Here is a 16704-nt window from a genome sequence, read left to right as displayed (position 1 = left end):
AGCTCTGGAGTCTAGATATTCACTTCAATACATTGTCCTGATTTCCATGTGCCTGAGGCATGCCCCTATATGCATCTGGCAGAGGTGTGGGTCTCCTCCTTTAGACTAGAAGTACCTCAAGATTGCTCACATATTAGTTCATTTAACACATAGTTATCAAAAGCTTAACATATGGCAAAAATTGAGCTAAGTTCTGGGTATGTGGAAATGACTAAGTATGATCTTTGTCATCAAAAAGCCTACAATCTAGTTGAAAAGTCAGATAATAAATCATTTCAACTGAATGTGACAAGTGCTATCACGCAAGAATGAATGAAATGTGGAGACAACTAAGATGAGAGAGATACTCAGATGGAAAGATGGTAAGAACGACCTCAAGGGAGGCTTTAAAAACTGAACTTTTCCTCCACCCCACTGCAAATTCTTACTCATCACAGACACTTTGGAAAAATTCAGGAGACAGGAGAAATTTACCCATAATTACACCATGCAGAATCAAGCATTACTAACGTTTTTATGATTTCCATTCATCTTGTTCCCTATGCACATTTCATACAGTTGAGGCAATTGGTATATATTATATCCTGCTTTGTAACTTATTTTTCATTGAGTTACAAAATTTCATATGCATCAATTAAAAGCTGCATAATATATATTTTAAAAATAATATTGTATTTGTTTACAAATGTCATGTATATTAATTTATATATCTTTAGTCTTTTTTCTGTACATACATATTCACCTATACATGGGTATATTTCTTGTTTTCTTTACAATATTGGGGTCATATGACCTTTATTGTTTTGTAATGTTTCTTCCATTTAATAATATCATAGACACTTTTTGTGTATATTAAAATTTTATTGTAAAATATGGTATGGATTAAAAAGAATGTCCAAAACAAATGTACATTTTAAGAAAAATAATACAACAAATACCCACGTACTCTCTGACCAGGCTAAGAAATAGAATAGCACTATAGACCTAGAAGCCTCGGATATGCTCCTTTCAAATACTTCAAATATATGCCAAATAGTCACTGTCACGGATTTTAGGTGGAAGCATTTCCATGTTTTTAAAGAAACAGATTTTCCCTAAACAATGTATCATTTAATCTTGCCTTCTTTTGAATATTAAATAAATATCAAGTAACACACACACACAAACATAGATAGATATATATTTGTTTGGTCCTTACTATTCTTCAACATTATGGTTTTGAGATTCTCCCATGTTGATCTGTGAAAATGTTAGTCCCTTTAATGATTTTCAACAGGAGTCAGGGCACTTTTTCTGTAAAGGATCAGTTAGTAAACATCAGCAGGCCAAACCATCTCTGTTGCGACTGCTCAACTCTACTGTTAGAGTGCAAGAGCAATCTTACACAATAGATACACAAATGGGTGTGATGTGTTCCAGTAAAGCTTTCTTTACAAGAACAGCTGACCTGTGGGCTGTAGTTTACTGCGCACCTACTTCATAATCAGGTCATTTGATGCTAATACTTGATTGTGAGAAAAACATTTTATTTTAGTTTTTTTTCTATTATAAACAAAACTGCCATAAACTTCTTTTGTGTCTCTTTAGTTCTTCTGGATTAAATATTTCATGGTGGAATCGCTGGCTTCCAGGACACATTCATTTTCAACTTTAGCAGGTAATGTCAACCTGTTTTCCAAAATGATTTTATCGATGTACCCTCCCTCCAGTAGGGAACCAGAACTCCCATTGCTCTGTATTTGTGATAGTTTTGATTTTTTGAAGTCTGATGTGTGTGAAATGCTCTATGGTCTTAAGCTGTAGTCTCTGGTTTTATTTTTCACTGGCTCCTAAAAACGATAAGAGTCTCTTCATTTGACAATTGTGCTTCCCCTTACATGAAAATTCTACTGTATTTTTTTTAACCTGTCAGTATATTAAGCTGATTTTTAAAAATGTTTAGCAACTCCAGATACTCTCAATACTAGCATTTTATGTTGTTTTTGTTGTAAAGATTTGTTTTTTTGTAATTTTTTTTGAAAAATAATTTTACATAATAGAACGTATCGTTATTTTCTTTTATATTTTCTATCTTTTACTACCATAAGGTCTTAAAAAATTCTTATACATTATCTTCTAAACATTTCCAAGGATGTTTCTGATACATTTGAAACTGGTTACTTACCAATCCCATAAGGAGAACCTATTGGTCCCAGGACCTTACTTGACTCCTCTGAGCTTTCCATCAATCTGCAATGCCAGCTCTGTTGTAAAGAGTTTCCATATTTCGGAACTGCCATTTTCTCCCACTGGCACCAAACCACATCTTCTTATTTACTTTGCCTTATAAGTAACAATATTTGAAGGGCAAATCTTCCCTTGTTTTTCTTCTTCAAGCGTGTTTTGGCTTCTCTTGAATCATGGAACTTCCATATAAATTTTCGTATCAGCTGCCAGTCCAATAGCCAACCAACCCAAAACCCATTTGGGAGTCTGACTGAATTGCACTGAGTTCATCAAAGATTTATGAAATCATATTTTTTATTGTGATCTTCATAATCCTAGCTCCTCTAGTTGGTAAGCACAGTGTATTGCCCCATTTATTTCAATCTTCCTGAGTGTTCTTCACTAAGGTTTTGTCATTTTCTGGATAAAGGTCTTCGTTCCTAGGTACTTTATATTGTTAAGCTATTATAAAAGACAGCCTCCTTAAATTCAATTTGCTATCAGTTTGTTGAAGTAAAGAAATTTGATGGATTTTTATGTATGAATTTTGTAGCAGAAAGCTTGTTAAACTCTCTTAATTTATCAGTACTTTCTTCTGGAATTTCTACATGCACAATCGCACCATCTATAAAGAATGTCTTCTTTCTCAATCCTTGTATCTTTCATTTCTTTTTCTTGCCTTCCTGGGCCGGCTAGAATATTCAATGTAATGTTGAAGATAAGTGGCTAGGACAGACCACCCTTGTCCTGTTCCTAATCTTAAAGCAAATCCTTCAGTATCTCACCCCTGAGTATGAGTTGGCTGTGGAACCGCTGTACACATGCTTTATCAACTTAAAGAAAGTCTTTTATTTGTAGTTTCCTAAGAGTTCTTCTCATAAAGTAGACACTGAATTTTAAAAATGCTTTCTGGGCAGCTATTGAAATAATCATAGGACTTTTTTCCTTTAAACAGTGTATTTGAGGAAATATATAATTGGACTATTTTTTTTTGTTGTTGTTGTTTTTTGAGAGGGCATCTCTCATATTTATTGATCAAATGGTTGTTAACAACAATAAAATTCTGTATAGGGGACTCAATGCACAATCATTAATCAACCCCAAGCCTAATTCTCAACAGTCTTCAATCTTCTGAAGCATAACAAACAAGTTCTTACCTAGTGAATCAGTTCTTACATGGTGAACAGTACAAGGGCAGTCATCACAGAAACTTTCGGTTTTGATCACGCATCATGAACTATAAACAATCAAGTCAGATATGATTATTCGTTTGATTTTTATACTTGATTTATATGTGAATCCCGCATTTCTCCCTTATTATTATTATTTTTTTAATAAAATGCTGAAGTGGTAGGTAGATGCAAGATAAAGGTAGAAAAAATAGTTTAGTGCTGTAAGAGGGCAAATGTAGATGATCAGGTGCCTGTAGACTAAGTATTAATCCAGGCCAGACAAGGGCAACACAACATCCACGGATGCAGAAGATTTCTCTCAAAACAGGGTATAATTGGACTATTTTAATGTTAAATTTTGCATTTGGAAATAAAACCAGCTTGGTCAGGTACCCATTCCATATGCTGTTGGATTTGGTTTGATGACATTTTGTTTAAGAATTTTCCGTCTACATCTGTGAGTGAGATTGGCCTGTTAAATTGGGTGTCAAGATGATTCCACCTTTGTAAAATGGAGTGAGGAGTATTTCCTTTTTCTATTACCTAAAATAGTTTGAATAATACTGAAATTAATTCATCCTTGAATATTTTATAGCACTTATTGGTAAACTTCTCTTGGCCTGGAGGTTTATTTGTAGATTTTTTTTTCACTATTGTCTTTATTTCTCAAAATAGTTTTTAGGTTTCTCCTTTTTGAATCAATATTGGTGTGTGTTTGTTTGTTTTCTAGAACTAGATCCATTTCCTTAAAGTTTAAAAATGTATTGAGATAAAGTTGTTCATGTTACTTTTCATCTTTCTGTGTCTGAAACTCATGTAATTGTACTTTTATTAATTTATAACAGAGAGTTACACTTGTTTTTCCTGGCCCATTTCACTAGCAGTTTACCTAAAGTTCATAGATTTTTCCCTTTGTGGATCTTCTCCATTTTATCTCTTTTAAATATCATTAACATCTGCTTCGTCATTACTGGTTTTTTCTTCTACTTTATTTATGGTGTTTTTACAACTTAGGATGGATGTTCAACTCATTAATTTTCAAGCTTTTTTTTCCCTTAACACGCAGTTTAAACTATAAACTTCCTTTCTAAATGCATTGCACAGGGTGATATGTGATTCTTTTATTATTAATTCTAAACATTTTCTAATTCCCATTACGAGTTCCTCTTTGAACCACAGGTTAGATTATCAATATTTCTCATTTTTCAAGGTATATCTTTTTGGTGACAATTTCTAACTTAATCGCAGTGTGGTCTGAAATGTGGTCTACATGCTAAGAAATTCCAGCTTTAAGAAATTTTTGAGACCAACTTCGTGGGCCATGCATAGATGGTTTTTTTTTTTTTTTTAAATCACCCAAGTGTTCTTGAAAAGAACACTTTATCTCAAACTTTCAAGTAACGTTTCTCAAATTTTCTGTACCTTTACTTCCAGTTCTAGGACCTAGTGTGCCACGTCCCTGGGGAAGGCAGTTGATTCAGAAGCGCTGAACTGGGTCTTGGCGATACTGAATCTTTGCCTTGGTGAGCCTTTGTGCTCAGGATGGCACCGGTCTCTGGTGCCAAGGGACAGTGGGGATCTTTGCTTTACCTTTCAGATCTGAGACCCCCAATGAAGACAGCCAACCACACAGCGGTAAGAGAGTTTGTTTTCCAAGCTTTCTCCAACTTCCAAGAACATCAACTCACACTCTTTGTAGTGTTTCTCACCCTATACACCCTAACTCTGGCTGGCAATGTTATCATTGTGACTGTTATCCACGTTGACCACCACCTCCACACCCCAATGTACTTCTTTCTAAGTGTTCTCTCCACATCAGAGACTTTCTACTCCCTGGTCATTATCCCACGCATGCTTTGCAGCCTTGCAGGCCTGAGCCAGTCCATCTCCGTGGAGGGCTGTGGGGCTCAGCTCTTTTTCTTCCTCGGCTTCGCCATCACCAACTGCTTCCTGCTAGCAGTCATGGGGTATGACCGCTACGTGGCCATCTGCAACCCACTTCGGTACTCGGTCACTATGAGCTGGAGGGTCTGTGCCATGCTGGCCTCCTCAGTCTGTACCATGGGGTTCTTACTCTCACTGGTTCAGGCCCTGGCCATCTTCAGACTGCCCTTTTGCGAGTCACTTATTAAGCATTTCTTCTGTGATGTTCAACCTGTGCTGGACCTGGCCTGTGCTACCCCAGTCATCAATGATATTTTGACCTTAATTATCAGCCTGTTGGCCATCATAGCCCCTGCCACCTTCCTCTTCACCTCCTACGTCCTCATCATCTCCACCATCCTCAGGATCACCTCGGCTGAGGGCCGCAAGAAGGCCTTTGCCACCTGCGCCTCCCACCTCACGGTGGTCATCGTCCACTACGGCTGCGCCTCCATCGCCTACCTCAAGCCCAGGTCAGAGAACTCCTGGGATCAGGACCAGCTGATCTCAGTGACCTACACCGTCATCACCCCCCTGCTGAACCCCGTGGTGTACACCCTGAGGAACAAAGATGTCCAGCATGCTCTACAAAGAGTGGTAGGTAGGAAATCCCTTCCCTAAGATAAAATCTCTGCCCATATTGGCATGCATGTCTTTCAGATGGAAGCATATAGGTAAAATTACAGGGCCAGGGCTTCAAGTGCCTGGTGAAGTCTCATACATCACCGCCAGGTCCAGGGCAAAAGTGGAGCTGGGGCCAGCCTCTACTAATTGAGTCTCACTTCCTCAACCTCTATTAACATAATAGAAACATAGGTCACTCTGCATACCTGTAAACAGACACCCATTGGCCCTATTCCAAGAGATAATTACAAGGTCAGAGTGTGATCTAGTGTTCATGTCAAGCTTAAATTTAAAGTGACCAGTCCACTTTGCTGAAGTATAAACCACATTAAAATCACCACTCAACTGACTCTTCTTTTAACCCGTGTGAACAGAGCACACATGACTTGGTCTGGTCCTTTGCTGCTTCTGGCTGAAGGTAAGAAGTCCTTGCAGGGCTGAAAGAAATGTCTCCCTCATGGGCAGGACGAACAGGCTCAGAGGAACACATGGACAGACAGCTCAGGGCAGACTGCTGAACGAACGCTATGAAATTGGCTAAGACGAAAGATAAAACAGCAGCAGATTCAAATTGGAGCTTCCAGTGACAGGAGAGGAAGAGAAGGTGGAAGGGCCAGGGGAGGGACAGAAGGAGCAAAAAGAACTTAGGAAAGGTCCTTGAGTGGGAGCCTCTCTTGCCCTTTGTAAGCCCAGCCACAAAGACAAGGAAAGAGAATTAAATGGGAGTCTGAGAGTCGACATAACACCTTTCTGATAAATTAGGTCATTTCACTACTCCTGAAAAGCTGCAAGAAGTCAACAGTAAAGGATTTTGACATGAAAACTTTACTAAAATTAAAGCAACTGAGTTAAAAATGGATTAAAGACTATTTGCTGTTCCTCACTTCAAAAATATAAAAAAAGACTTGATAATAGGGGGAGTCTAGTAACCATAATATTGCTCATGCAATTGTACATTAATGATGGCAAAATAAAAATAAATAAAAACAAATAGAAATAAAGAACTCAGGGTGAACCTTAGACTCTATTTGGGAGACAAAATAGATGCTGATTAAAACTATAATGATTAATAGTTAGAATCACTGAGCAAATAAAACATATTATACTGAGCTATTTATAAAAAGACACAAGAAATGCATGAGCAGACAGTATTCTCATTGTAGAATATTTCTGAAACACAGAAATACCAAATAAAATGTGTAAACTGTGAATTTTATGGGCTACTGTATGCAGGCACATAAAAATCTAACTTTTAAAAAAGTTCTGCTCTTCGATCTATTTTGTAGTTCTGAGCTCCCAATCTGAATGACGGAGAAAAAGCCATCTGTTCTTTTTCATGTAAGCAGGCAATTTAGTGGTTAAGTCATTTTATGAGTAAAGACTATGCAATTCAAGGTCCTGCTTCTCCCCTTCTTCCCCATTACCCTTGGGGTAAATCAAGTTCTGGTCCAGGCTTCCAGTTTCTGTAGCAAGGAGGGAGAGCCGCACGATCCTTGGCCACCCTGACCAGCCACCGCGGGAGTCTACGGGATCATCCTCAGCGGCACCCACTGTGATGACCCTGGTCTTGCCATGTTCTTCGGTCAGTGTGGCCTCCTCTTCCTCGTGACTAGTCTAGGGCCACTGGATCAGACACTTCTTGAGGTCACACGGGCGTTCAGCTGCACACTTGACACTGAAGTGGGGAGTGCCTAGGCCTCACTCACCCGTGTCTGCCTCACCAGGACTCAGGCTTTCTCTGAAAGGTTCCTCTGGGAGGTGAAGGCCACACCCTTGCTGCAGTTATCAGATCCCTTCTCCTCCTTGCCTTCAGCAGGGTTTAGCGGGTAAAGCGTGAGCCCGGGCCTTCCCTAATACCCAGCTAACCCTACTGTTGTCTTCACAAAGCAGTATGCCTTTCTTTTAGCAGAAAAATCTGAACTTTCCCTGACTCTAAATTTATTTATTTATTTATTTATAGATTCAACATACAAAGTCTTTTAGTACTTAGACTTTTGATATTCGAAATTGTTCTTTAGAAAGTGAAAGAGGCTTTCCTCTCTAGGAAAGTTTGCTAAAGTTAAAACCTGTTTCAGTTCTTAAGACAAATATTTTAGTGATGAGTTAAGAAAAGTCCCTTTGAAATTCAAGTGACTTCTTTTTTTTCTGGTTCTGTCCCATGCCGGCCTCCTCATGGGTTTACCCTTCTGAGGGGCAAGTAGTGAAAGTGCTTTGAAACAACGTGGATGGTAGAAACAATGTAGAATTTTTATTCTGTTGCATTTATATATTTATTCCGTGTGTCAACATCAATTATAAGTTTTTTTTATGTTTGATAATCTACTAGAGCTAGTTACCTGACATTATTCTTCAGAATTTTTTTTGGGGGGGGGTACAATTTACTTGTTTAAATTTTCATATAATTTTAGTAGCTTCTTTTAATCCCCCTCACACCCCAACACAGATCACATACTCAACACAGTTGCACACATACAAGCAAATCAACCTCTTGTATTATTTTATTGGAATCTATTGCACTTATAAAGTAATTTGTGGGAAATTGTATCTTAATGATCTTGAGTCTCCCAATTCAAAAAAGTGTTATTTTCCATTGGCTCAAGTCTCCTTTCGAATCAGACACTTTTACATTTTTCTATAATATTTTTTCCTAAACGTTTTATGTTTTACTTTCAAGACCATGATCCATTTTGAGTTTTGTATAAGGTGTGAGGTCAGGGTTTAATTTTTGTTTATAGCTATCCAATTACTCCAGCCGTTTTTCCTAAAGGTGATTTCCACTGAACTGAATTTGTATGTCTGTCAAAACTCAGTTGAGTACATTTCTGTGGATCAATTTCTGGGTTTCCGATTTTGTTCCAGTGATCAGTATGTCTACTGCTCCACCAGTGCTACAATGTCCTGATCAATACAGCTGTATAGTAAGCCTTAATACCAGCTAGAGTGATTCCTCTCACTTTATTCTTTGTTAAGATTGTTTTAGTCATTCTATGGCCTACGTGTTTCCACACCAGTTTTAGAATAATCTTGTCTATGTCTACAAAAACCTTGCTGGCACTTTGTAGGAATTGCATTAAATCTATTGAGATCAATGTAAGGAGAACTGATACCTTTACTATGTGGAGTCTTCCAATCCATTGATTGCAAGTGATAAGGAAAATATTCAACACAGCTGTCAAGGTCAGCAAACCGCTTTTCCCTCCGGTTGGCAAAGCCCTCCCAGCCCCCTCCTTCCCTCCTCTGGGCTCCCCTTTTGCCCTGCGCATGCCAAAATGCCACATATCAAAATAATATAAATTGCTCCCCTTGCTTGTGCTCAGGGCTCAGACCTTTGGAGATTGACTCCCCTCTGAGCCCGCCGGTGTAAAATAAAAAACCTCAACCCTCCAAGGCCTCCAAGTGCCGCTTGGTTCTTCCATCAGTGATCCAGTCCAGGTTTTCCAGTTTTTCTGTAACAGAAGCACAATGTGTCTCTCCATTTATTTGTCTTGATTTCTTATATCATTTTGTAATTTTCAGCATACAAGTCTCCATGTTTTAAGTGTATACCTAAGTATTTCATTTTCTTTGGAGAAACTGTAAATGATATTGTGCTCCTGGTTTAGTTTCCTCATATGATTTCCTCATGTTCAATGTTAGGACAAAGAAATGTGATTGATTTTTACATGTTAATACTGCATGTTGTGACCTCACTAGTTCTAGGTTGTTTTTGTAGATACTTGGGTCTTTCTACATAGACAATTACGTCATTTGCATAAATAGGAACAGTTTTCTTTCTTACTTTCTGATATGCCTTTTATTTCCTTATCTTGTCTTATTGGAGTGACTAGAATGTCCATTACCATGTTAACTAAGAGGGGTGAGAGCAGACGTCTTTGCCTTGTTCCTGATCTTAATAGCAAAGCATTCAGCCTTTCCCCATTAAGTATGATACGATGGTACAGGTCTTATGGATATGATCTTTATTTGGTCTTTATCAAATTTATCAAATTCCCCTCTATTCTTAACTTGCTAAGAATGTTTGTCATGCACAGATGCTGGATCTTGTCAAATGTTTCTGTGTCAGTTAATAAAATTACATGATCTTTCTTCTTTAGCCTATGAAGATGATGGATACCATTGCTTTATTTGTGACAATTGATCCAGGATTGCATTCCTGGAATAAATCCAATTTGGTCGTGAAGTGTGATCCTTTTCATACATTGCTGGATTCGGTTTTCTATTATTTTAAGGTATTTTGCATCTAGGTTCATGAGGGATATTGATCTGCATTTTTATTTGTATATCTTTGTATGGTTTTGGTAACAGGATAATACAGGCCTCATAAATTATCAGCTCAGAGTGATTTGATAATTAACAGTTCTCTTTTGTTTCCTGGAAGACATTATGCAAACCTGATATAAATTTTTCTTTCAATGCTCGGTAGAATTCTCCAGTGAAACAATCTGGACCTGGAGGTTCCTCTGTCAGAAGTTTTAAAATTATTAATCCAATTTCTTAATAGTCATAGGAGTACTAAGATTGTTGTCTATCTAATAGTTACAGGATTACTCAGATTACCTGGTTAAGTTTTGGTACTTTGAGTTTTTTGAGGATGTGATCTATTTATTTCAAGTTGGTGAATTTATAAACATACAGTTGCTTGAATATTTCCTTATTATCCTTTTAATAGCTGCAGAATCTGTAATGATAGCCCCTATTTCATCCTGATATAGGTGATTTATGTCTTTTAAAATTTTTGTTAGTTTAGATATTTCTCAATTTATTGATTTTTTTCAAAGGACTGTTGTTATATTGATTTTCTCTATTATTCTCCTATTTTTGATTTCATTGACTTTTGCTTTTATCTTTGTTATTTCTTTCTGCTTGTTTTAGCTTTCTTTTGCTCTTCTTTCCTAGTTTCTCCTGGTAGCAACTTAGATTACTGATTTCTTTCCTCCTTTATGATGTAAGCATTTAGTGCCATAAATCCTCCTTGTCAGCACTGTTTCAGTTGCATTCACATATACCATACATTCATTTTCATTATTTTCTATGTATTCACTTTATTTGAAAATTTGTCTCTGACCCATGGGTTTGTTAGTAGCTCACTGCTTTTCACATTTTTAGAGTCTTCCTATTGTCCTTCTGCTATTGACTTTTAGCTTGCATCCCTGATATTTTGTCTGTTAGGAGACTGGATTCTATTTAAATCTTCTATTTTAGCAGGCAGTGCCCAGTGTGAAGTTAGCATACAGGGCCTAGGCCACTTCAGTGGGCTGTTTCCAGTGATGGTTTAATTTTCAGGGCATTTTCTGTTATTTGAGTGTGCTGAGCTCATCTGAAGCTGTTGGAACTACCACTAGTCTCTGCTGGTGCTGCCTGAGGGGGTAGAAAGGGTCTGTCCATGCAGGGCCTGATGTAGAGAAGGGTCTCGGCCTGTGGGACAGCAGCTTCCCTGGCCAGGTTCTAGTTAGGGTCATATACTCCGTGGGTGGGGCTACAATGCTTTTCTGACCAGTACTACATCCCCCACCCACTGTGTCTCTGGGTGGTGGAGAGGGAGGGGAGATTATCAATTCCACAGAGTCAAAGAGGCTTCCAGAACCTGGGTTTATTGTTGAGATCTGTACAAGTATTTCTGTTGGAGGGAAATCTCTGGCCTGCAGGGACAAAGCAACTTCCTGGGCCAGGCTGCTTGATGTATCTTCCCTGCTGCCCCTGTGGGTATCTCTCAGAGAGAGGGTGGTCACATGCCCTGTAGGGAGGGAGAACAATTTCCCTGACCATGTTAGCAAGGCCCCCGATGGAGTCCCCTTGCTGGTGGCGCTGGCTCACCCAGTGCTGTGGGTAGGACGTCTGTCTATTCCGGGATAGGAAGTAGCCTACCTGGGCTGTCTTCTATTGCTAGGTTGGGGGTCTGGGTGGCCTTATGGTGAGAAGGCCAAAGTTAAGATTTCCTGCCACTGTGCTGTTCCTCCAGTTCTGGAGTCTAAAATAGGTTTGCCTTCCACCTGCCATTTCTCAGAGTTCTCCTTTGTTTGCTTCTTGGGTTATTTCCAGAGGTTATAGTTGTACTTAAGGAGGAGTGATAGGGAGAAGTTTACATCATGATTCAGTTTTCTGTAATTTTTGCACAAGTCTTCATTCTTTGACATTGCTTATACTTTTGCAATTGGAAATGTCTTTTTTCATTATATTTTTAATTGGCTCTTATTTCTCTGTAGGTAGAATAATGACACATTTGAACCCAGACCTGTCATGGAATCATTTTAATGCTGTAATAATTTTTAAGTAGATTCTTACAGTTTTTCCAGGTATATTATACCACCTGGAAATGATTATAAGTCTATCTTTTCTTTTTCAGTTTTTATCCCTTTTAGTTCTTTCTCTTTCATTTATTGTTGGTCAATATATGCAGAAAAAGGTGAGCAGTAAAGGGTATAGTAATCATTTTGTGTTCGTATTTTATTTAATGGGAGTATTTCTCATTTCCCCCTTTAAAGCATGATGACAGATTTTTAGTTGAGATACACACATTTTTATAATGTTAAGGAGTTATTCATCTTGGGTATTTTAAATGAAGAATGGATGTTACATTTTATCACATATCCTTTTCAGCATATGGAGAGAAAGGCATATACTTTTCCTTGTTTTATCTATTTATATGGTGAAATTTATTAACAGATTAAGAACATTCAGAGCCTTCTTTGTATAACTGGAATAACAGCTGATGTATAATGAACACTTACTTACTACATTTTCCTAAAAATGTATGTTAATTAACTCATTTTGTTAGGGGAGCATTCTTTATTTTCCTCTGTTCTTGACCCTGAGGAAGCTAAGAACTGAAGGGCAGAGACAGAATAGTGGAGCAGAGTAACAGTCTTGTGCAGTTACTTAATTAAAGAGACAAAGTACAAACGACCCCAGGGAGGACATGTGAGGTTGGGGTGAAGTCGGTTCGGAGATGCAGGGAAGTCAGAGGACAAAGTGAAGAAGGAATTTATTAAAGCGAGAGCATCAGGGAATGACAGATCAGAATAATAAAGGAAGTTCATTGAACTGCTACTCAGCATGCCGCACATCCCCTGCTAACTCCTTAAGCCACTGCCACCTGGCGTCCAGTGTCTGCTTGGATCTGCACAGCATGAGAACTGAGCCCCTACCACCCCAGGATTAGGGGGAGCCACAGAGCACTGGATGGAGTGAGATTAGGTTCTGTGAACTTCCTAGAGACAAAGAAAGGAGACTTTCAGGCAGACCACTAAAGAGCATGACCATAAGCTGCAGTTCCAACCTGGTTGCCCAGGCTTCGGTAATTTGAAAGCCCTGGTCTGAGCTCTCAGCAACCTCTCCTTACTTATCCGAAATAGGACACAGGGAGTGAAGGTTTGAGCTTAAATCTGCAGAATCAGAATGACAAAGAACGGTAACAAAGAATTTAGCACTGGAAAAGCACACAGATAAAACGTTAAGTTGAGCAGTGAGAAGTTTAGTTAAAGCAAAAAGGTGCACACTTGGAGAAAGGGGAGTGTGGGCTACTTCAGAGAAGAGATGCAGAAAGACTGGGAAAAGGCTACACACTTAGAAAGTGCGGGTGACCTCAGAAAGAGGTGTGCACTGAAAGACTGGGAAAGAGTTTAATTAAGGTTACACACTTAGAAAGTGTGCGTGACCTGAGAGAGAGGAGCACCTGAGGGTTTAGGTTCTGGGGTTGTATAGGAGCAAAACGTAAAGGGGAGTGTGGACTTGTTAAGCGGCCTCAGAATGTTCATCTTTGATAAGACATCAAGTTTCTTCTTTTAACTTAACACAAGAAATGTACTGCTCAGATTTCTTCCCAGGATAGCAGTTTCTGTCAGGAAGCCTATCAATCAAGACTGTCTGCCCTCCAAAGTGGGCAAAGTTATCATCTGTTTGATTAAAATGCAATCTTAGCTCTAAGAATTCTTCTTGATAAGCTGGGCTTTTTAGCAGGTGCTAATTGATACAATGAAAACATAGGTTATGCTGAGATACTTTTCTTTATCTGGGGGAGTATTCAACATTCCAACTCAAGTTGCTCCTGGCCTTCTGAGCTTTCTATTTTTAATTGGTTAACTCTTTGAGTCCCTTCTAATGGGCATTACTGGCCTTATTCTCTTTCCACGCTGCTCATATCTATTTTCCTAACAATTTCATATTAAAAATCCTAAGATTTTGATACTACTCTCCACTTGAATACTGTTGTTATGTACAGTTTACAGAAAGGGATACTGAGGCACCTAGAAGTTAAATAGCAGGCCTAAGACCATATAGTTCAAGAGTTCTGTATTCAAGATTTTTCTTCTTGGTTACATGCAATACTACATTACATTTTGCCATGATATACTATTTTTTAGTCTACTGCTAGTTTCTCTTTACTTAATGAAATTTATTTGCATTTTGTATGTGTGTGTGTGTACACATATATGTGTGTGTGCATTAATCAGATTTTTTCAATGCTGTACACTTCGTAAAATAATTTTAAGGGTTTTCTTTTTTCCTAGGACTGGTACCTTTAAAATACCATTGGAATAATTTATTACTTAAAGATTTGGTAGAATGATCTTCTGACTTTGTATATCACTTTATAGCCTGGAATTATCTGAAGCTGAGACTTTTATTGTGGAGGGGTGGCTCTTTGATAACTTTCTCTGTGACTTCTTCTAAAGAAAAGGTCACTTTAGATTGGTTCTTATTGCTTTATGCTGATTATTCAGGGGAAATTCCAAATTTCTAATTCCAGCTGCGATATTTTCTTGATCCAGGCTTGTCTTTACTAGCTATATACTTTTGACTTTTCCATCTAGATGTCTAGGATCACCCCAAATATAACACATGAAAGAAAATCAATGTACATTGCTCCAACTAGTCCATGGTACCTTCTCTATCCAGCTGTTCAATGTGAAAGCCAGTGAGTCTGTCCAATCCTCTCTTTTCCTCACAACACCCTGCTCCCTACGACTGACTCTGTCAGCACATTTGTATGTAAAATTGGGTAAAAGACATACATACTACTAGACCACAGAGTATAGCAAACTAAGGTTACATGGAGAAAACCTTCAAGTAGAGATGTGGTAAATTGCACACAATGTCCCAAACTCTCACTAATCTGTAGCTTGGGCTGTGCATAAGTAGATGGGCAGGACCTTAGGAGTGGTGTATTCATAAAAGAAGAGGAACAGGGACCGTCTATGTGATCATGCACTAGGAGCTTCCTAGTTGAAAGAGCCTTGTGCTTTTTTTAAAAGGGAACATCAAGAGCTCAGCAGCTGGTGTCGGCCTGTTCTTCCGCGGGGGCACCGTGGATCTGCTGTTCAGCTCTCTGCCAAACTACTGCAAGGGGAGAGAAAATGAATATAGGAGGCCATTTAGACTGGTGTCTCCTGACAAGGTTCGTCAGCTCTACCTACAAAGGAGAATGTGAATTTATCCATTTCCTTCCTTCCCAACTGCAACTATTATTATCCAGAAACAATCTTCTCCATCTACTCTCCTTTTTGATTCCGGTTCTTTTCCAATTCTTTACATAACAGCAAAGTTACATATGAAAAATGAACATCAGATCACCCCCTTCCCCTAATTAAAACTATCCAATGAATTCCCATTGCACTTGGGAGAAAATCCACTTTCCTCATGAAGGCTTGAAAGGCCTGTGCATGCCACTGCGTGCCACCAAGAATGACCTCATCTCTCACAGCTAAACGCTGACCTACTTCCAGGGACGACTCACTTAAATCCCTGTTTTAGAAGTAATAGAATGTTCTATTGGTAAGTGATATGTGTTTGCAGGAAAACAAAGCACAGGTCAAAAGGATGGTCTTCCCTGTCAGCAGGCAAAGTAGCTCCTTTAGGTGGGGTGGTCAGGGAACGCTTTTCTGAGGAGGTGATGTCTGAGCAGGAGAGTGGACGAAGCGAAGGTATGAGTGCGCCACATGAGAACCTGGGGGAAGAGTGCCCCAGGCTGAGGTGAGAGCAAGGGAAAGGCCCTGTGGGGGCGGAGGGGGCTTCACCTCAGCACGTGTGAGGCACAACAACCCAGCAAGTGTGGCTGGACATAATAACCAAGTCAGTAAGGGGAAGATTCCAACTGTGCTCTGATAAGCTAAGGTAAGGATCTTGAACTTTATTCTAAGAGGGATGGAAAGTCATTGTAGGGGTATCTGAGCAAGGGGATTAAGTTGATTTGACTAGTGCACTGACATCTTCACTCTGTTGCTACTGTATGGAAAATCAACCCCCAGCGCCGAGGGGGAAGTAAGGAGAGAGGGCAGTCAGGACCGTGTCGCTGGGGTCCGCATCCGAGGTGATGGTAGCTCAGAACAAGGCCCACCTCTGAGTGAGGAGGTGACCGGGTCAGCTGAGGACATCTTCTGTACGACATGCCAAGTAGAGATCAAAGTAGAGACAACTGGCTGATTATTGGACTGACAACTTTAGAGTTTGGGAAGAAGTGTGGATTGGAGATTTAACTCTGGAAACTGTTTAAAGCCAAAAGAGGAAGAGATCACTAGGTTTTAAGTGGAAATACAGAAGTGGTCTGTGGCTGAAATTTGAGGTATGCCAGCATCAAGAAATTGAAGAAAAGAGTTAAGAAAAAGGATACTAGGGGGGAAAACTGTGAATGAAAATTATAAAAATTATTTTAAAAGTTTGTCCTAGGAGCCTCGTGAAAAAAGGTTACTGAGAAAGAAATTAATCATTTGCATCAAATACTGCTGATGTACGTGGATGGGTAAATATGGCGGTGGGTATATGTCCTTAATCTCTTCTAATTGCT

The 16704-nt window shown here is 39.0% G+C and overlaps 1 protein-coding gene and 1 pseudogene across 3 annotated transcripts; one reads left to right on the top strand and one right to left on the bottom strand.

Moving 5' to 3' along the window:
- Positions 1-16704, bottom strand: part of LOC108394515 (olfactory receptor 10J1-like) — a 269001-nt pseudogene that overhangs the window by 60397 nt on the left and 191900 nt on the right.
- On the top strand, positions 1413-10567 carry LOC140846130 (olfactory receptor 10J1-like). 3 transcript variants are annotated; one of them, XM_073221604.1, is made up of 4 exons: positions 1413-1487; positions 1588-1657; positions 4975-5897; positions 6299-7350. In XM_073221604.1, exons 2-4 carry the CDS (start codon positions 1609-1611, stop codon positions 6338-6340), a joined length of 1014 nt encoding a protein of 337 aa, XP_073077705.1. In that variant the 5' UTR covers positions 1413-1487; positions 1588-1608; the 3' UTR covers positions 6341-7350. The 3 variants fall into 3 exon arrangements, with proteins under 3 accessions (XP_073077705.1, XP_073077706.1, XP_073077704.1); XM_073221605.1 differs by lacking the exon at positions 1413-1487 and adding an exon at positions 7366-10567 and having other exon boundaries at positions 1503-1657; positions 6299-6342; XM_073221603.1 differs by lacking the exon at positions 1413-1487 and having other exon boundaries at positions 1503-1657.

Source organism: Manis javanica, chromosome 14, assembly GCF_040802235.1.
Source record: "Manis javanica isolate MJ-LG chromosome 14, MJ_LKY, whole genome shotgun sequence".
NCBI lineage: Eukaryota > Metazoa > Chordata > Mammalia > Pholidota > Manidae > Manis > Manis javanica.
The sequence above is the reverse complement of the archived record's forward strand: the minus strand, read 5'-3'. Positions and strand labels throughout refer to the sequence as shown.